The 21,250-nt window shown below is 38.0% G+C and overlaps 1 protein-coding gene across 2 annotated transcripts in view; it reads left to right on the top strand.

Annotated features, from left to right (window-relative positions):
- Positions 1–21,250, top strand: part of scara5 (scavenger receptor class A, member 5 (putative)) — a 100,091-nt gene that overhangs the window by 70,083 nt on the left and 8,758 nt on the right. For both annotated transcript variants that reach the window (XM_087852083.1, XM_087852084.1), the window contains exons 10-11: positions 4,945–5,010; positions 14,473–14,661. In XM_087852083.1, coding sequence (XP_087708209.1) covers positions 4,945–5,010; positions 14,473–14,661 — 255 coding nt within the window. The remainder of the gene's footprint in view (positions 1–4,944; positions 5,011–14,472; positions 14,662–21,250) is intronic.

Below are 21,250 nucleotides of genomic sequence, written 5' to 3'. Positions count from 1 at the left end.
AGTAGAGGGAATTATAATTTATTGCTAAACATGTCCTGTATTTTAATAGTATGACATAAGCCTGATTGAAGCCATTAGAAGAAAACTCACTTTACACCCATTATGACCAAGCAGGCGTGAAAAGATTGTCAACTACAAAAACTCTGGCATTGTCTGCATCATTTGCTTGACAACTTAGTTATGTAGCGAGCAATACAAAACATCACACCAATAACCATTTTACACAGAAAAAACAAAAATTAAGGTAAAGTGAAGGACACAGGAAACTTCAACTCTAGATCCCGGTAGTTTGTAGCAGTGTGTATTTCTGCTTTACGTGTCTGTGGTGGAGTTTCAGGTTTAACGGACCAGTGAAGGAGGAAGGCTTTGGAGAGACTCGGCTATGAATGGGGCCTCAGTATAAGACAGTAATCCAGGAGGGAGGAGGGAAAACAAAAAACTTGTAAAAACAGCACTGTGAAGTCTCATGGTTTTTTATAGATGAACGGTAGGAAGAATATATAGGGACTGCAGAAGGTGTTGGCTGTTCCTTTGGTTGTCAGATCAGTTGTGGTTGCTGACAGTGTTTTATGGTATTTCTGGGTGCGTAAAGCTGAACTTTTTTTAGCCACTGGGGGACAGTAAAAAACTGACAATTCTGAAGTGCTGTGACATTGTGAAGTGTTTACTGCTAACATGTTAGCAAACCGTTTAACACATAAAGCAGACACAAAGCAATTTTAGCAATTTGGCCCCTGGAGAGCAACTTCTTTCAACTCTACTTTGGTTTCTACCAACACTTACGGAAAACCGCTTGGGTCTTTAGTCTTATGTTTTTTCATATGCTAGATGTTATTTTTGTCTCTCTGTGGCTCTCATGCTGTCATACCTTTTCAGATTTACAGCTGGCCAAAATTAGTAAAGAGCTGTTGTTAGCTGATCATACAATTAAATAAATAGAAACCTTGCATTAAGAGCAGTTTGAAGCCTGACCTTTATAGATTTATCTCAGAACTTTAAAACTTTTGGCCTTGTTTCAGGCTTATATGCAAGTAACCTAATGATTCTTATTAGTCTATAGTTCCCAAAAATGTTTCATTGCCATATCAAAAGATGATTTTAAAAAATTATGTTAACCCTCTCGAGGCAGGCGTTGCCGATTTGCAACAGTTAAAAACTAACAACCTGATTACCCCACATACATATTTTATGAGTTGTTTTTTTTGACAGAAGTACCACTGCAGGACTTGGTTGTGCATTAGCACCAAAAAGTTTAATTTGAGCCTGAGAGGGTTAATGCATAACAATATTTTCCCTGTCTAGCTGATATTTGTCTTTGCTGTATGTGCTAACTGATTTTTTTCTTTTTTCTTTTTTTGCTGATATACCATACATTTCTTTCCTTTCATGCTGGTGGAAAGAGGAAAAAATGTATACCACAAGGTAAAATTAAAATTACTCAGTGAGGGTTTAAACTCGCATCCTGTTTCTCCCTTATGCTACATTGCTAACTGTGCAACACATGGTTTATAAGGCTGACATAAGGGGGCAGTCAGACATAATGCTTTTAACAGTCTGACATGTTACTGTAAGTTCACCGTACAACAAATGAGACTGTGGTCATACAAATAAAAAGAGTTTAAAGGTGCTTATATAACACCTTTCTCCTCAGTTGACCATTTAAAGTACTTTTTAGTAAAACTCAACCACCTGAGCCACAGCCAACCCTGCACAACATTATGTCAGGGTCTCTTTAAGCCATGTTTGCTGGGATTATGGCATCTGTGCCTCTATGAATTAACCTTGTGGGAATACCCATATTATTTAAATGCATCATTGACTTGCACCTTAATCCACTGGCCAGTTGTCACTAGGCTTGAGAATTTTTCTGACGTGAACATCTAACATTTTAACATTTTGACAAAAAAATGAAAACCACAATGGGTCACATTGAACATAAACATTATTAAAAGTCTAGAGCCATTACTTACTGGAATGCAGTGATAATGAATATACTGATCTTTAGTAGGTGTTGTGTAGCTGTGACAGTGGACCATATTGGTTTAGCACACTGGAATGCTTGAATTTGCTCATTACCACAAAATAGTAAATACAACTGAGGCTCATTTGTTTTTTATTAAAGGTATTTGTTCATAAGCCAAAAATATAAATTAAGAATTTACTTGCTGTTGGCACTAGATGAAAAGTGTGATGCTAATCAAAGTTATGACAGTTTATCCTGAGGGTTACCATAAATATTGGTACTAAGGCTTCAAATTACCTTACAAAATTCCCCTCATCTTACCCTTTGCTGCCTTTCAGGACCACCAGTATGCAAAAATACTCAGTGAGGGTTTAAATCAGATGCATCTGTTGTCTCTTGTGGCTCAGCAGTAGCCCACCACTGTGTTTAGGTTTTCCCTGCAGTGTTATTTAGTGTTAAGGATGTGGTCAGGATAGAAGTGACAGTGACGGCTGAGGACGTCACGTGCAGGGTGTGTATAAAGCGTTAGCTGCCCTGCTTAGACACACGCACAGGCTGTAACACATGTGGCTGAGGACCACCACAGCTTGCACCTACACTGTGGTCAAATTAAAGGTGGGATAAGTGCCCATTCAAAGCCGATCCTCTCGTTGCTTCATGACAAAAACAGACTTGTGGTTTTTAAACCTCATGGCTGAGAGTTAGCAACTGGCACTGAAACTGAAATGCTCTCCAGCTTTGGATGGCTAATTCATGGGAATTTGTAATAACATTATATTTTGAAATGAAAACAAATGAGACATAGTCGTATCCAAGCTTCTGATTGGGGAGAGGTGTCGTGCGTAAATGTACTGTAATTTTACACAAACCACAAATGCAAGGATTTTTACTTGCAGTAATGTCGCTGTTTTGTGTCCCATTAACTTTTCCATCCATGTTGTAATAGCCTAAGCAATTACCTTAAAAAGATTTTTGTCAGCGCATTTTCATTTTGTTTTTCAGCTCTTCTCTGCATTAATATTCACATATACACCACAATGTTTAGAATTTATTTAAGAAGAGGATTCGGGGTGTAGCCACGTGTATGAGAAGTCAATTACAGGCCTCATGATTTAAGAGACATTAGCTAAAAATATACAAATGAGAGGAAATGATTGCGAAGTGAAGAAAAGGTTCAGATGTTTTAAGACTTCTCAGTGGTTGAGCTGCTCTCATCTCTGAGGGTTATGGCTCTTGGTCCTGCTTGTTTTTTCACCTCATTTCTGCTCCATTTTGTGCTACATTGCGGTTGGCACTGTGTGTAATTCAGTCTTGGTTGTGTTCAGTTTATGCATAGCTTGCTTCCCTTTTAACTTTAACCAGGATTTCACTGGATATTATGATACAGACAACTCTCCTTCCCTTTTCACAAAACCAAAATTTGACAAAAAACACTGAAAATGATTTGATTTGTTGTTTCAGTTATTCAGAGATATGAGTTTCCCTAAACTCATATCCCTGGTTTCTGTTATTTTGTGTAAAGTAGGATAAAAATATGACAAATATCACTCAGTCTAACTGAACAAAAAAAAACTTAGGTATTTACCATAATTTCTATTCGTAATGACAAATTTACTAACATATTGGTTCTCTAAGAGATCAGTACAATGACTGAATTTATACGCTCAGTACTAAAGTGTGTAAAATTTAAGAAAATACCCCATGTTAGAATTTGATGATAGTAACACATCCCCTCTGCATTTAACAACAGTCTGTAAACATCTGGGAACTGAGGAGAACAGCTGCTGAACTTTTGGGGGAGGAATGTTGTCCCATACTTGTCTGATATCTGGTTTCTAGCTGCACAATAATCTTAGGCCTTCTTTGTCATGTTTTTAGTTTCATGATGTGCCAAATGTTTTTAGTTGTCCTGGACTGCAGGGAGGCCACTTTATCACCAGGATTCTTCTGCTATGAAGCCATGCTGTTGTAGCTGCAGTATGAATTTAGCACTGTCTTGTTTAAATACGCAAGGCCTGTTGTCCAAATTGGAGCACATATTGCCCTAACATCTGTATATACCTTTCAGCATTGCTGATGCCTTTCCAGGTGTTCAAGCTGCTAATTCCATAGACACTAATGCACAGCCATACTATCAAAGATGCAGGCTTTTGAACTGAGTGCACATAACAAGCCAGCTGGTCCCTTTCCTCTTTAGTCTGGAGGTTGCAGTCTCCATGTTTTCCAAACAATTTCAGATCTTGATTCATTGACAGAAGAACAGTTTTCCACTTTGCCTCTGACCATTTTAAATGAGCTTTGGCCCAGAGAAGCCAGAGGCATCTGGATGATCTTCACATATGGCTTCTTCTTCGCATGAAGGAGCTTTAACCTGCATTTGTGGATGGCACAATGAGCTGTAATCACAATGATTTCTGGAAGTGTTCCTGAGCCCACGCAGTGCTTTTCACTACAGATTCATTCCTGTTTTTAATGCAGTGCTGTTTGAGGGCTCAGAGATCACAGGCATCCAATAACTGATTTTCAGCCTATTCCCTTATGTACAGAAATTTCTTCAGATTCTCAGAATCATTTGATGATATCATGTAAAGTAGATCCTGAGATAGTCAAAGTTGCAATTTTATATCATTCTTGTTCCACAATTTGTAGATGCTGGGTTTTTTTTTTTCCAGATTTTTGAATTTCTGCCCACTTTTACTTCTGAGAAACTCTGAGAACTCTACTGTGAGATGCAATTTTATACCCAATCATGTTGCTGACCTGTTACCAGTTAACCTTTTTTGTTGTAAAATGTTCCTCCAGCTGTTTCCTTTTAGTACCTCTTACTGTTCCAGCCTCCTTTTTTCCTTGATTTCATATTTTATCTAAATGTTCTATACTACATCGTGCTTAATCATCATGTACTGTGACATAAAACTCTTTAAAGTAATCATCATCGACATTGTCAGTAAATCAGTTGTCTCGTGCTGTTTTGTCCTCAGGTAACCGAGGAGAAAGGGGTTTCAAGGGAGAGAAGGGTGAACGGGGTGAGCGAGGAGACAGATCAGGTGAGAAAATGATGGCCAAGTCCAGTCCACAGTGTGCAAGGGACAATGTATCACTTAGCTGTTTGTAGCTAATATTAAATACCCTAAAATGTTATATGTGATATCATTCTGCCTGTTTGTACCAACTCAAGTAGTATGGCTGCAAAGAACCGATCCATACAGGTTTATTTTATCCTGATTTGTATAGTTTTTAAAAGCATTTATAATATTTTTTTTCACACTATCATACCGGTTTTACAAAAACATATTATACTCCTTCTGTTCTTCTACTCTCCTTGTTGATGAACAACTATGAGAATAACAAAAGTTGCAGACCTGCAACTGTTTTATTTGGCCCCAAAATAATAACTTCCTTTAAGTGATTCTTTCTTTTTCAGTAAGTTTCATTAATGTCTTATTGGCAGCAGTAACTGCAGCTTCAAAGTTATTAGATGACCACACATGCATGCAGGCAAACTACTACAGAAACAGTAAAAAAGGGAACATGGTCTGCTAAAAGATTCAACAGGCAAATTAAGTGTTTTATAGACATCACTGTGGACAGAATATTAGATGTACAGTAATCTACCCACTAATTAGTAGCATAACAAACTGCAGATTATTCCAATGAGACTTTTTTTCCACCATCTAATCCAGCAAAGTGTTTTTGGTTGCTTTGTTTTTAAATTAAGCACTTTACTTTCTTTGATTTACATTCCTGTTGTTATGTTGATGACTTGTAATTTAACCAAACTTTCAGACACAGAAATCAACAAGGTCAGTATGAAGCTGTAAGCCTTGACCAAGATCGATTCCCTCACCATGCATGCTGAAGGATATCTGTATGGAGATTAGTGTAGCAGTACCCAACTGAGCTGATTCTATCCATATTTAACCTTTAAATGGTAAAATGCTAAATGGCCTGCATTTGTATAGCGCTTTACTTAGTCCCTAAGGACCCCAAAGCGCTTTACACTACGTTCAGTCATTCACCCATTCACACACTGGTGATGGCAAGCTACATTGTAGCCCACAGCTGCCCTGGGGCGCACTAACAGAGGCGAGGCTGCCGGACACTGGCGCCACCGGGCCCTCTGACCACCACCAGTAGTGGGCAAACATGGGGTTAGGATGTTTGGATATTTGGCCTGGAGCAGCCTGGGATTGAACCACCAACCTTCTGGTTAGTGGCTGACCTGAAGATAAACAGACAGAGTTGTTCTATAATAATAATAATATAATTTTATTACAAATAATATAGTTTTATTACAAATGACGTTAACTTAAAGAGCTGGCAACGCCGTTTTACCAATAATGCCAAAGAAACAAAGGAAACACTCGCAGCAACAAAAGAAAAAGCTACCAAACAAATAAGGGAGGCACTTCCCACTTCATATTTTACTTCTCGCCACAGGGAGACACTTCCAGGGCCCACAAGCCCATCTACTCACTGCTCGCAAGGAGGCTGCCTGTCCAAAACCTAGCAGAAAAATGCGTAGTGCCACAGAGGGGAAGAACCCACCTTGCTCACAGCTCATCCCCAGCTTAAATAGCCTCAGAGGTGATTGCTGACTGGATTCAGGTGGCAAACGAGGCTTATCAAAAACAGCTGTCCTGGGGAGAGAGAGGAGAGTGAGAGAGACAGAGAGGGTAGGAGTGGCAAGAGAGGAGGAGGCGGAGAGAGTGGGCAAACACCCCACCCACACACTCTCACAGCCTCACAGGATGTAACAGCTACATATGGAGATCATTAGGTGATTCCAACCAAAGTATGTTGGTTCAAGACGTGATCACAAATAGAAGGCCTAAGCAAGTTTTGCATGTACAGAAATGTTTAGCAAACTTCTGAATTATTTCATTTTTGTAAGAATGTACTTTGAATATTGTAATGTTTCATTTCAAATTTTGTATGTGTTTCACAGTCACAGGAATGAAAGTCTTAGTTGAGTACCTCACATCTATTGGTGCGTGTGATCCAAAATCAACCATAAATTATGACGTGATAGCTTTATGGCTTTCATTCATCTTTGGTTCATGTGATATCAATCACATAGAGCTGAACATGGTTTCAAAGGCTGGTAGGTGTGCATTTGTTTTTAATGTAATCTCAAAGTGTACATCAAAAGGATTTCAAAATAAGTATAAGTCCTGTGGTGGTAACCTGAACTCGAATGCAAAACCACAAGGTAGAAAGAAAAAGGTCATTACATCTTTTTTCCATGCTTGTATTTTTCTTTCTTTTTTGCATCATCATGACTGTTCTGCATGTGCTGAGTGATGGGGTGGTGTTCATGTCAAATAATCCTGATCCCTTGACCACATGAATGCAATTTCTGCCCATTACAGAGCCGTCAAAGATCAGTTCTTTCCTCACATCATTTACGCGACGCGGATGTTTGATGTTTCAGAGAAGAAAAGACAGACTGAGCCCACATGCTGTTGGCTGTTAGAAATTTCAAATCATAACGTCGTTTGTATTTCTGTCACAAACCTCATGCAGCCGACTTATTGTTGGACGCGTGACTTGGATTGTTTTACACTTTAAAGCAAACAGTTCATACCTGTGTAATCACTTTTCAGAACAAGCAAAAGTTTGTGAGGAATTAGTGGGAAAACGGAGCGTTAGTCCACATGTGTTGGGTATTACCATAAAATGAACCTGCTGAAGAGGATGTCACTGACAGAATCTAATGCTTAGATTCCTCGAAGCATGAGTGATTGTCTCTGAGTGAAAAAGAACAAATGGAGTCCAGATTGTATGTATTTCCAGCAAAATCTTATGTCCAAGAAGACAGATGAGATTTTTTTTTCTACTGTATCAGAACAAAACAAATAGAAAGAGTAATGAGGCATACCAGAAAGAAAAAAGGTAAAGAAAAGAAACAACTGCTAGAAAAATAATAAACACATTAATTTAGTTTTGCACTGATGTTATATGAAAAACATTCTCATGTATCTTGCTATTTATATAATGCACTGCACCAGTCTTCCTGGTTTTTGTAGGTAATTTTTTGTTTCTACTATATTTGTGAATGCAATGGTAATTTATCCAAATCCTGCATACTGCTGGGTGTTGACTGTATTATTTACTCTTCATGCCAGCACCGTTGAACGCATGCTGTCTTGTAATTGTTGTTTTGCCCATTAGGCTTTAAATTTAAAGGGCAGCACAGTGGCACGGTGGTTAGCACTGTTGCCGCACAGCAAGAAGGTCCTGAGTTCAATTCCACCATCAGGCTGGGGTCTTTCTGTGTGGAGTTTGCATGTTCTCCCCGTGTTTGCGTGGGTTCCCTCCGGGTACTCCGGCTTCCTCCCACCGTCCAAAGACATGCAGCTTGTGGGGATAGGTTAATTGGATAATCCAAATTGCCACTAGGTGTGAATGTGCGAGTGAATGACAGTGCGAATGGTTGTCTGTCCCTGTGTGTGCCCTATGACAGCTGGGATAGGCTCCAGGGCCCCCCGTGACCCTGAAAAGGATAAGCGGAAGCGAATGGATGGATGGATGGCTTTAAATTTTTTTCTTTCTTGGTTGATTGACTACATTTAATTAGCATTATTTACATAAAGACATTGCATAAAGATCTCTTAGATTTACTGGGTTAATTAGGCTACATGCATAGATCCCAAACTTGGAACACATGGAACTCACTGTGTACCATCCATTTTTCGCAAGACGATTCATCTTTCCATCTCACATGTAGTGATTCATGGCCATGTGCACAAAATTGTGGAGCAATTAATGTTGCTGCTGACACTAAATGTTTTTCATACTTGATTAATTTTTGTTTGTTTGTTTGTTTGTTTTAATTTTGATCATTTTTAATTTAAAATTTTATTCATTAGAAATGCATGGTTTCATTAGTTGGTAAATAGTAGATGGACTGATTCTTATACAGCACTTTTCTGTTGTACTGGAGTCCTCAAAGTGCTTTAGGATAGATACATTAGGTTTGAGCAATAAAAAGAACTTGATTATGGTAAGGGTGGAAAGGTTTAGACATTAAATCTATTGTTATGTTTACAAAAAGATCTTTAGGTTAAAATATGTCAGCTTTTTTTTTTCCATAACTTTTAACCAACTTTTTCTTAGTTAGTTAGCTGCCTTTTGACTGGCAATGACAGTCGCTCTATGAGCTGGCTAAAAATATGCCGCAATTTGTAACATGAAAGAAAATGACTATTTTAAAAGGTACAGCACATTTTAAAAGCAAGGATATAAATGAGTCTGATTGTTTTTACATTTTAGTGTAAAGCTACTTATTTTTAGATGTACTAAAGAAAATGTAAAATCTTGGTCTCTGTTTGATTGCTTGGTTTACACACTGTAAACTAGTGTTGAAAACAAACATTTTCAGTACTGTGTTTTCTGTTAATCTAAATTCTACTGAAACCGATTATCATAAATAGAAATTTCTCACTTGTTTTGATTTTCAGTATTGAGGCGGTGAAAATGCCAAACATTTGCCTGTTATAAATCCTTTGAGATATTTTCCTATGGGCATGTAACATGTAACAAAATGTTCTTTTCATGTAGAGGTCATTGCCAACATTGATGTAATGTTTTTTTCTTGACCTCACATATTACAACAGCCATAAAATCTGGCAGTTTGACAGCTGATCTCAGGACTCCAGCATTAAGTGTAGTTGTTTTATTGTTTGTTTTTCCTGTGCACATCAGCAGGTACAGAGATCCAAACATTAACGAGTTCAGATTTCTGACTTGAGCTCATGAGAAACCATGTAGTTGAATGTGAAAATCAACATGAAGGAAAATTTTCATTTCTCGTCAGTGTGGCCTTCCAGTGTCAAAAAATGAGATAATCCAATATCAGAATGTACTTCTCCATCTAAAGCAATGGACAGTGCACAAGAAAGGCGAAGAAGAGAGTGCAGGAAGGGTGGAGCGGGTGAGGAAACAATCAGCAAGAGTGAAAGGGATGTTTTACAAAAAAGATAAAGTTAGAGAGGCAAAGTTGAGAGGGTTTGAGTGATATTGGACATACTGGACAGAGGATGTTGAATATGGAGCTGGCAGGCAGAAGGAAACCAGTAAGGTCACAAAGAAGCATCAAGGAAGTATTGAAGGAGGACGTGCAGAGGGTTGGTGTGACAGGATGCAAGTAACAGGGTGAGCTAGAGGCAAATGATTAGCTGTGATGACCCCTGAAGGGAGCAGCTGAAATAAGATGTTATGAACAGATGGATCTAGTTAGCTGCTGTCTTGGAGCCATGTAGTTCGATCCAGTACAGATTCTTCCTGCCTGCCAGAAAAACATTAGTAATACTCTATCACTCCATGTTCTGGTCTTCATGTTGTGGTTGCTGCAGCTTCTCTGGCCTCAGAGGCTTGAACCACTTGGAAGGCCCCCAGCAGTTGAAGCTCATTTGACTAGTATTCACTGAACAGAAACAGTCATTATATCTCTCAAAGTTCATTTTAATTTCCTTACTTTTACAGAAGCAGTACACGATTTATGTCCAGATTAGATTGCCTCTGTTTTATGATGAATCACTTTGCTGGCTGTCAAAAGTGAATGTAAGAGAGAAGCTGTTAGGCTGTACCAATGGCATAAGTTAGAAACCAGGATATTGACCTTTGGTTTAATTACTTTAAGGAATTTGAGAAGTGACTTTTGTCTCTGTGAGCATGTGTCACTAGAAAAAGTCATTAGTTATATAAAGCTGAGGGCTTAGTGGGAAACACATTTCAGAGGACTTTTGTCCACCAATAGCTACCTGTTTCCACATATTCTGATCCAAAGTGTAATTAGTGGTTATGCTGACATGTTATTATATCTAGACTACCCCACTTTTTATTTCACCAAATAATGTATTGCCCCTAGTTACTTTGGCTAAACCTGTCAACCTTTCTGTCCTTGTATTGCTCAAAATTCCTAATGACTTAACAACATGTCCTCAGTGTCAGGCAAATATTTGCTTCTTATTTCTAGTCTACAACCATTAACTTTATAATTTCAACAACTATCTGTGGCATATTGTTTGTATATTTTTTACAGCCAACTAGCTATTTAAGCTAACACTCAAAATGCTAGCATAGCATCTGGCTGACTCATTTTAAAACAAACTTGTGAAAGGTTGCAAAGCTGTCTACATGAGTCATAAAAACAAAATGATATAGACCAAAGCATACAAGTAACAGATGTTATCTCTTATCCTATTCAAAGTGTTTGAATATTTAACTTAGTACTGAGTCCCGTGAACAGGACACACACTAAGCTAAATTGTTAGCATGTTTGTTTGGATGATTCAAACAAACTAGTGAAAGTCAGATTAATCACATTTCTCAAAGTTTAGTCTCAGAGCTGCCTTTTGACATTTGTGTATTCAATTTTGTTTTGGGATTCAAAGAGACAACCCTTAACTCCTAGGCTCTTACATACCTCAAATCCTCTGAACACAGCTCTTATTATAGTACAAAATATGAGCACATCTTAATGACCAGTTTTAGCTGAAAGGATACTATTACCAGTAGATAAACAATGAGTGTGATTACAAATGATTAGGTGATCATTTTTGAGGGAAGTGGTTAATGTGCAGTCAGGTCTTGTTTTTGTTTGAAAGCATGTCCAACTCTTGCCGTTTCAGAGGCTGCAGTGTTGTTCACTGAATGTTATTCATGCATTGCCTGAATTCTACCAATTTTTTTGTAACCACACACACATGACGTTGTTCAACTGAGTTCAGCTGTCCAGCTCTCCATAGACTGAGATATAAATCCCTGTGAAGCTTTGTTGTATGGCTCAGATTAGTCTACATGTGGTACCTCCAGAGCGTTTCCTTTCCTTTATCTTCTCCCCAGTCTCTCGTTTTCTCCATGGGGATTCTCAAGCTCTTCGAAAGAAACTAATAAAGAGCTGAAACAGATGAACATTAGTGATACTCTATCACCCCATAGAGTATAGTAAGAGAAGGAGATGAGAAGATGGTTTTTCATGTTTCGGGTTTTTCATGCATGCATGCAAAGCTAAAAATGATGCAGCATTTAAGACTTGAGTTACTTAACATGTCGACCTTGCTCCATTAACATGCAGTTATTAAAGGAAATGACACATTCCACAAATGTCATTGGCTGTTCTTGGTATCAGGACACTCTCATACTGTCAAGTGAGCTGGAAACGTTCCTGTAAATTGTGGATGATGTTGTATTATGTCATATAGTAAGAAAAGATCTACTTTCCATTAGCATGTGATTTAAGTTTTCATTTCCAAAATAGGCATAGAAATGTAATATTTATCAGACTGCATGCTGGGTCTCTATTTGGCTGAGAAGAGCTTTAGGATATATAGTAAACTGTCTGTTTAGAGAAGTACTAAACAATCACAAGGGCTATTAATCAATGTGATCATTTTTATATGCATGGCAATAGCAAAAATTATTTTATGTTATTGTTTGATGAGTGAACATAACTGTTTCAAGTAATTCAAATGCTTGACCCTAGCTGAAAACGAAACATGTGGTGCTCTACTCTTAACAGTTTGTGGGGTAGAGTTGCCTGAAAAAACCTCCTGCAGTACAAAAGTACAACATAAGGTTGAAATAATATTTAATTTCTGGTTTGAATTTGCTGGTTCTCAGGAGAGAATATCATACGGTGCAGCAGTTATGACAATATAATAATACAGCAGATATTAAATTATGATGGGCTAGTGAGTGCAAAATACTTGACTGTAATGAGAGTTAAATGGTACACAGTTAAAATGTATGATGGTCTGATGAGACTAATATCCTGTCTATATGTCTTTAATGTGTCTGGCTTTACTCTGCGGCACTTTGTCTTAACAGTGATGAGCAGTCCAGAAAAGTGTAGCTGCGAGTGTGTGTTTACCTCTTCTTCTTATTTCCTCTCTGCCCTCTGAAAGGTGATAAATCAAATCAATTACACGAGAACAGCTGCTGCATACTTTGAGGAATACCAGATGAACTGCAGAGCCATGAAGCTTCTGCTAAAACAAACACACTCATTTACACACACACTTGTTCTGTAAGCTCTTACATGCAAGTTTGTGGACATGGCACCCCTGAGCAAGGCCTTCCAAGCCTAAATCCATGAAAATGGGGCATCTCTAGTACTTTTATTTACATGCATTCCTAGAGGTTTACAACTTTAAAAACTAACCAGCTTCCTTCAAAAAAGGATGATCCTAAAATTCCGCCCTGTGATAGCTTACACTCCAGGGCCCTGCGACCTTATTTCAACCTTTTGATTTTTATTATAGTACAGGAGCCAAAATACTCTGTCAAACCAGAACAACAACAATAATACAGAGATGGTTGTTGTGTCCACCTCTTTTACAGAGACTGTGTATAAAAGAATGTCATAAAGTGTAGTCGCAGTGTTAGGTTACATTTTGAAGCTTTAACATGAATGTTTTGCCTAATTCTCTGTTAGGTTTTTTTGGGGAGCCAGAAGTTACCATGTTTGGACCAGAGCACTGCTGTATCCATTGACCTTATGGGTGCAAGCATATCTGCTAAGTAGTGTAAAGAAAGGACTAATAAAATGCTAAAAGTTTTTGCATCAAAACCGAAGTACAAACATGATCGACATTTGACAGATAAACAAATTAAAATACTTCAAAAGCAACAAATAGCAGAAACAAAATGGAGCCATCTCAATCAGTAACTTAAAGCTCCCAGTGTTGCCTTAATTCTCAGTCAAATTTACCACACCCCTACCTTTACAGTTTTTTTTAACAATGTTATAAAAATGTTTTGACTATGCAAAACTCTTAGCCTGTTAGCAGTCTACTTTAATTCATCCCTTTGTCTCCTTTTTTACTTCTCATCTTTGATGTCCACTTACAGTTTCTATGTCTCCTTTTATTTATTTACTGACTTTCCCTCCTTTCCTCAGTATTTTTAAGCAGCTGGTAGTCTTTAGTGCTCAAATAAGCTAAACTGGATAAATGCTTGCAGATGCATACTGTGAAGTTCCAAAGTAGGAAGTTATGAATTTCAAAACCCTTCAATGGATTCGCTTCACATCCGTGAGATTGTTGCCATATTATAGGCTTTACAATCACAGAAAACAGTATATTCAGAAAGAAACTTGCGTCAAATGTTTTTAAAGAGGGTTCACAAAAGAACACAAAACGTTTCCAGGATATTTTTATTTATTGTTCTTGTTAAATCAGAGTGTTTTTCTGTGGTTTATGGAATTTTTATTTTTCAGCATGTCAAAAAAAATCCCATTCATCTCAGTTTGTTTTCATATTGATGTGATTCACAGAGCTTCATTAAACTTATAAACACAATGAATGAGTCCAAAGCAATGCCAGCATTGCCAGATAAAAATGAGCAAGGGCCTTTATTGTTGTCTTTTTGGCATAAATAACAATGGAATGCTTATAAACACTCTGCAAACACACTAAATAGTTGCAGCAAAATGTAGGAATCCCTCTGCCAATGCATTTGTGTATCTGGATACAAAGCTTCTGTTTTGTGTGTTTGGTTTTCAGTGGAGGAGACCTTGGTACGGTTGGTGAATGGGTCAGGTCCTCACGAAGGCCGTGTGGAAGTTTTCCATGAACATCGCTGGGGAACCGTGTGCGATGATGTCTGGGATAAAAAGGATGGAGATGTAGTCTGCAGGATGCTGGGATACCAAGGAGCAACCGAGGTTCATAAGACTGGACGTTTCGGGCAGGGTGCGTAACACTCTTATTTCATTGGTGTGTTTAACTTAAATCTGTTGCAAACCTTGTTGTCATTCAGTTCATGTAACACTTACGTGCATTTATTCAACCTCATATTGTGCCAAAGGATGTAATAGGTCGACTTGGTCCACCATGTCAGTGTTGACAGAAACACCAAATAGGTGCCCATATTTTTTGGCTGTGGCTTGTGTGGTAGGTTAGGCCATGCATTAATTAGTAAAACAGTATGCCAGTTGAAACTAAAATTTCCAATTTTACATCTTCCAGTCTTATATGTATTTATGACATTGTGACACCAAAATGTCAAATCTGAATGGTGAAAGATATGTTCCAGAATAATCGGTAAAAGCAGGCTCAGACCACCCCTGGTAAAAACTTTGAATCTATTCATAAACTTCCAAGTGATCCTTTAAATGAAAAAAACAACAACAAGGATATAACCTCCTTCGCAGAGGTAACATAAACAAGATCCTCTTCCTTTTAGCCTTGAATTTCCCAGGAGATTTTGTATTCAGATCAGTATAGTAGGCCTTATAGAAAACCAAACAGAACTGCAAAGGATTTATTAATTTGTACTCACTACATTGCTCAATCAGCATTTACTGTATAATGATTTAAAAGGAGTAGTTTACTATTGCATGTTGACCATCCTTTACATCAATGGTGTGATGTGACAAGACGCACTGGTGGGCCTTGAGAAAAGCCAAGATTTGCTTTGGCTATATGCTATTATTGCAATCAATGAATTCATTCGTTTAATGCAGCTACACTTGCAAGGTGGGAATTATGAGACTGCAACTCATCAAAGGCCCTTTTTGACAGAAATATGGTTAACAAAGGAGGAAACACATTACTTTCTTACATGTATGAGTCAAAGAGTCAGGAAAAGGTGGCTAATGCTATAATGGTGCCAAGCCAGCTGAGGAGGTCTTGAAAACCAAACATCCCTTTGGAGAGAAACTTGGTTCATTTCAAAATAGTGTTTGGATCTGAACCAGAGGCAGCAAAACTGCTGGACCGAGTTTAAGTCCTTTAAGAAGATGGGGGTGGGATATGTGTTAGTGCATTCACCGTTGAATACAAATTAAAAAAAAGAATTGAGAGTGATTTGAATACAGGTGGGGTTTTTATATCAGATTAAATCAAATCATAACGTTGACACAGTATCCTGCAGTGGACCAGCGAACACATTCAAAGTCTTAAGGCAACAGAATAAACTGGAAATGTAGCTTTATTTAAATAGATGGAAAATTAGTCAGTAGAGGAATCCAATAATTCAGGCAGAGAAGACACAAGAACCAAAAACAGACACTGTGACGATGACTCAGGGGAAGACACTGCTATATACACACAAGAAAGCATTTAGGGGAAGTGAACACTGCTGCTGTGCTATTGCTGCAGCAATGAGGGTGAACAGCATTGCCAAAATCAACACTTCCTTTCAGAGGACTTAGACTTAGGGGTAGCAGGATCTGGCAAACAGGTGGCTGTCATTGTAGCAGGTGGGTGACTAGCAGGTTGCACAAATGCACACTCTTATGCCAGTCTTATTTTAAACTGGTGGAAAAACTCTATATAGAATGAGGAAGACATCATATACACACAAGAGGGCAATTAAAAGAACTGAACACAAGGGGGCAAATGAGGCACAGGTAAACAGAATCTAGGTAACTAGACAAGGTAAAAAAAAAAAAAAAAAAACTATTTACAAAAGACAAAGAAGTACCAAAATGAAGCAGGACAAAACAGAAATGAAGACTTAATGAGAAACAAAGAGACACTGGGGGTGGCCATACTAAACTGAGTCACAAAGAAGTGCATACAAATCAACAATTAAGATGTAAAGAGAACCCACATTACACATGTAACCAGAACTTAAAAACTAAAGCCCTAAATGATAACCAAAAATACAAAACTCAATGAACCATAAACTTTGCAAAAGTCAAAACATTGGCTCAGAGACTCGGGACCATGACACTATTAACCACTGGAATTTTAGTATAAGGGCATCACATTGTTGTTGTTTTTTTCTTGTCTTTTCATCACAGCTTTATTGTTGTCATGTGGTAAAGCAGTGCTCATGTTTCAGGAAATGTTAGAATATCCACAAAATGCATGTTTGGTTTCAGCTCTTCTGCCAAAGTGTCTTTAATGGGTTTTGGTTTGCCACCATCAGCATGTAAGTGTGAGTGAGTGCTGGGGTGAATTAGAAGCACATTATAAACCATTTTGTGTCAAAACACCCATATATCAATGGACCAAAACCTTATGGCATTATGTTTGTTGGTTACTTGCATGCTACTGCCAAAACAGCTCAGATTCACCAAGGCATGGACTCAGCAAGACCTCTGAAGGCAAACTGTGGGATCTGGCACCAAGTCAGGCTGTTCCCATTTGAACCAGTTGACTAAGTGAATAAACCTTTCACTTGTTGAGTCTGATGTAATAGCAATGTAATCGTCTTTTCTGAGTTTTTAAGCTCATTCTTTATAGGTCAGCGCTCATGATCTGCAATGAGGAACATGGCAATCATTGTTTTTATCTACAATACATATCCATGGTGAAACTTAATGATGGAAGTCGCTCTGATTTTTACTAACTCTGCCTTTTGGATTTGAGTGGCACAACAGTACCCTAAAATGCTGCAGGGATTAATATTAAACTTTTATGGTGAAAGTCGTGCTAGCCAGATGTCGTCAAGAAAGACTCTCAGGGGTCATATCCATCTGTTTCTTTCCCCATTTTATTTTATTCAGCAGTCAGCCTGACATCATTCAGAGCCTCTGTCCAGGCTGAGTTGTTACCAATGAGTCTGGAAAATTGAGGGAAATCATGCTTTTGTTCCAGGGGACAACCTCAAGAAAACAGCACAGGCTAACATCATGGCTGGATTCAATTTTAAACTATCTGGAATTCACATACATTTTCAGATGACTCACTAACCTTTCTGATTCCGTTTTAGCCTTTGTCTTACTCATAGCATCTGTGAAAGGACAGAACAAAATAAAATGACTTGATGAGAAAGCCACTCATTTGCCTCCTGACTCCCAAAATGACATAAAGTATGTGAGTGTTTGCAGAAACGACAGGTGAGTTTTTCCAGATCTACACAAAATCAGGCACAACTGTAAAAAATACATTCAATTAGCAGTCCAAAGACAAGTCAGGTTACCTTTCATGCTTCATCCCTGCTCCAATAAACAGACCAGTAGTTTTCAGTTACAATTTTCCATCTTTGATTTTAAACAAATTTGAACTGGAGACTTTCTGTGTAATCTCTAAATACCCTGCTTAAACTCTGTACACCCTTTTAACCTCCCAGCTTTCCGTTTTAACGTTTGCCCAAACTAAAACTAACCAAACTTTTTCCAAACTTTTATATTAATTTCGGACATTACAAACCCTGAATTTCTTTAGGAAATACAAAACTGTCCTGAGCTCGCTGTTTTTCAGTCTGCTCACACATGACTGTACTGCCAGACTCAGCACTAACCACATTGTGAAGTTCGCAGACGACACAACTGTGGTTGGTCTCATCACTGACAACGATGAGTCCACTTATAGATTGGACGAGGAGCAGCTTGAAATGTGGTGTAGATCCCATAATTTCACCATCAATATGGACAAAACAAAAGAGATGGTTGTCGATTTCAGGAAGTCTGGCAGAGATCACCACACAGACCTCACCATAGATGGATCTGCTGTGGAAAGGCTCAGCAGTGTTCCTGGGTGTACACCTAGCTGATGACCTGTCCTTCTCCATTAATACCACAGCAGTTATCAAAAAAGCACAAAAGCGAAACTTGAAACACTATTTTTCAAACTTGTAAAACAAACTATGGACATTTCTCAACTCCTAAAATCCTCACCTCATTCAGTACGTACCCTAAACATATTCAAAGAAACATCATATCGATTGCTAATAATAACACACAGGAGTGTTTGTGCTTAGAAAACAGTAATAAAATTTATATTAAAGTTTATATTATGTATGATGGCCCAGAGAAACCTGAACTCCGGCCAGGAAACTGGGGTTTGTGTCATCATAATTGCAGTAAAAATAAACCTGTCCACAGCAGTGTGAAAAAGTCTTGAGCAACTCCTCATTTCATTATGTTTTGTTTATAAGGTGGCAGACTACTTTTTCAGGCTATCTGAAGGTCTTTTAAAGTTTTTCTTTCTTTACTTCAATCCTTGTACCGGACCATTTTCAGAAAAAGAAAGGGTTTTTTTCATTTTGTTATCCACTGACCTTTGAGTAATTCAAAAAAATAGGCATCTAACTCAAGGGATGAACCAGTGTTTTTTCTACACGTAACGGATACCTTTGAAAAGAACCAGTTTAATATTCTGTCTTTAGGCACTTATTACCAGCCTTATAAAAAAAGAAACACATAAATTTGTACCAAGAGATATCAACACCAACATCATGAATCCCCTTTTAGCCAAAAAGCCAAAAAGATGCAAAACAGCTGATGAGCAAGATCTGAAAGTCATGTTCCTGAGAAACAGGAGAAAATCCAGCAAAGGCCTGACACATGAACTGAAAGATGTATCTGCACCTTCAGTTGATCCATCTACTGTTCACTGAAGCCTCATCAGAAATGGTCGTCATGAAAGGGTTGCTGTCATGAAGCCACTCTTTAGGAAGGGAAACTGTCCCGTTTGTAGCAACTGAAAATAAATACAATAAATCCGCTTGGCATCTTTCTTGGCCTTAAGACAACAATTCTGATGGCTAAAGATCCAAACGGGACACAGAAAAAAAAAAAAAAAAAGGTAGGGAAACAGGGAGAAAAGGTTGTGAAGAAGTCTTATGGTACAAAGGAGAGTGCCTACACTAGGGCTGTTCGATATAACGATATATATCGGACGACGATATAAAAACGTCTATCGTTTCATTTTACGCTATCTTTTGTTTCGTGATGTCGCAAAATAAACTGTTTACGGCAATATTTTTTCATCGTTTAATTTCTTAAAGTTCTCTCTGTCTCTTATATTTAATATAACCACACTACGAACAGACAAGTGACTGCTTTTATGCATTGTCGTTAGCAACAACGGCGGTAAAACCATCGCGTGGCTCCACTGTCCCCTTGTTTATTTTCCACATAAACCTTTCACAATAAAGCTCGAGATCCTGTTGAGACTTTTCAAAATATACTGAATCACGTGAATAAGTATGCAGAGTGTTTACGGATGAGAAGTTTAAAAAAGCATCGTTAGGTGCTAAAAAATAAACCTTAGACTCAAACGTTAGAACAGGCTTTTCCCCGGGGCACGCCGTGTAATAAATACTCACAAAGAAAACGGCGGCTGTTACAACTTATGTCTAAAAATGTATCGTTTCATGCATCAGTTGAAATACTTGACTCCAGCTACACAACGCCCAGCTGGAAACACTTCAGGCAAGTCGAGCTGCCCGAGATTCATAGAATTTACAGAAAATGTTAAATTTTTGTGATTAACATCGTTGCCGGGACGATAGATGTCTTATATCGGGATATGAGACTTTGGTCATATCGCATAGCCCTAGTCTACACCCATCTGTAATACACTTTGGAGGCTCTGTCATGGTGTAAGGCTTCATCACAGCCAGTGGTGTCAATATTGATGGATTTATGAGTGCAGAAAAGTATTCTCAGATCTGGATCCACCATGCAATACCAACTGGGAAGCTTGGAAAGTGGACTGGAAGTGTATAAATTTTTCAGCATGACAGTCACCCTCAACACAATGCAGAAAAAGCACGCCTGGATTTAAATAAATAAATAAAAGACTAAATGGAGCACTACTTGACAGAGAATTAAACAAAATGCAGCCAACATCTATAGAAGCTTTGAATGTCCTTATAGAAGCCTAGAGAACTATTCCTGAGGACTATTTTAAGAAATTAGAGAGTGAAATAAGAGAGTTCAGGCTGTGTTGAAGAATAAAGGTGGCCATATTAAGTTTCAAGCTTGTTAGAATTGTACAACTCTGAAACATGTTTAAACATAAACAATGTACCTTTGCTATTTACATAGCAAAATATAAAGAAATGAGAAGTGTATAAAATATTTGCAGAACACTGTAGTAGATTATAAAAAGATTATAAAACTTAAAAAAAAAAAGATTTTAAAAAGATTAAGGGTGTTGACTTCAACTTTAACCAAAAGTAAGTCACCAGTTTTTACTTGCACTTCTTCATACAGCTGCATTATGCATTATGCAAACTTATGAAAACAGTTTGCACAAATGACCTATCAGGTCACGTTCTAGATATGGGAGAGGTGGGGTGCAGGATTGTAAATAAGTACTGGCTTATATCTGGCTCCAGCTTTAACAAGTGGAGCCAGAGTACAGTACTCTGTACTCTGTCAGGTACACTAATGGGAAAATTAACCTGGCCTGTTTTTGATTAATTCAGATGAAACCCATGCAAGTAAAAGAGAGAAACTCCTAAATCTATGCAGAAGTGCTCTGATCCAGATTCGAACCTAGAAGCCACTGACTGTGATGCAACAGGGCTACATCAAATATGAATCATAAGCTAAATAATTATTATGGTGTGATGAAAAATATCTGTACAAAAAAACAC

Source organism: Neolamprologus brichardi, chromosome 15 (assembly GCF_056152115.1).
Source record: "Neolamprologus brichardi isolate AB-2024 chromosome 15, ASM5615211v1, whole genome shotgun sequence".
Lineage (NCBI taxonomy): Eukaryota > Metazoa > Chordata > Actinopteri > Cichliformes > Cichlidae > Neolamprologus > Neolamprologus brichardi.
This window is presented reverse-complemented; position numbering and strand designations above follow the sequence as displayed.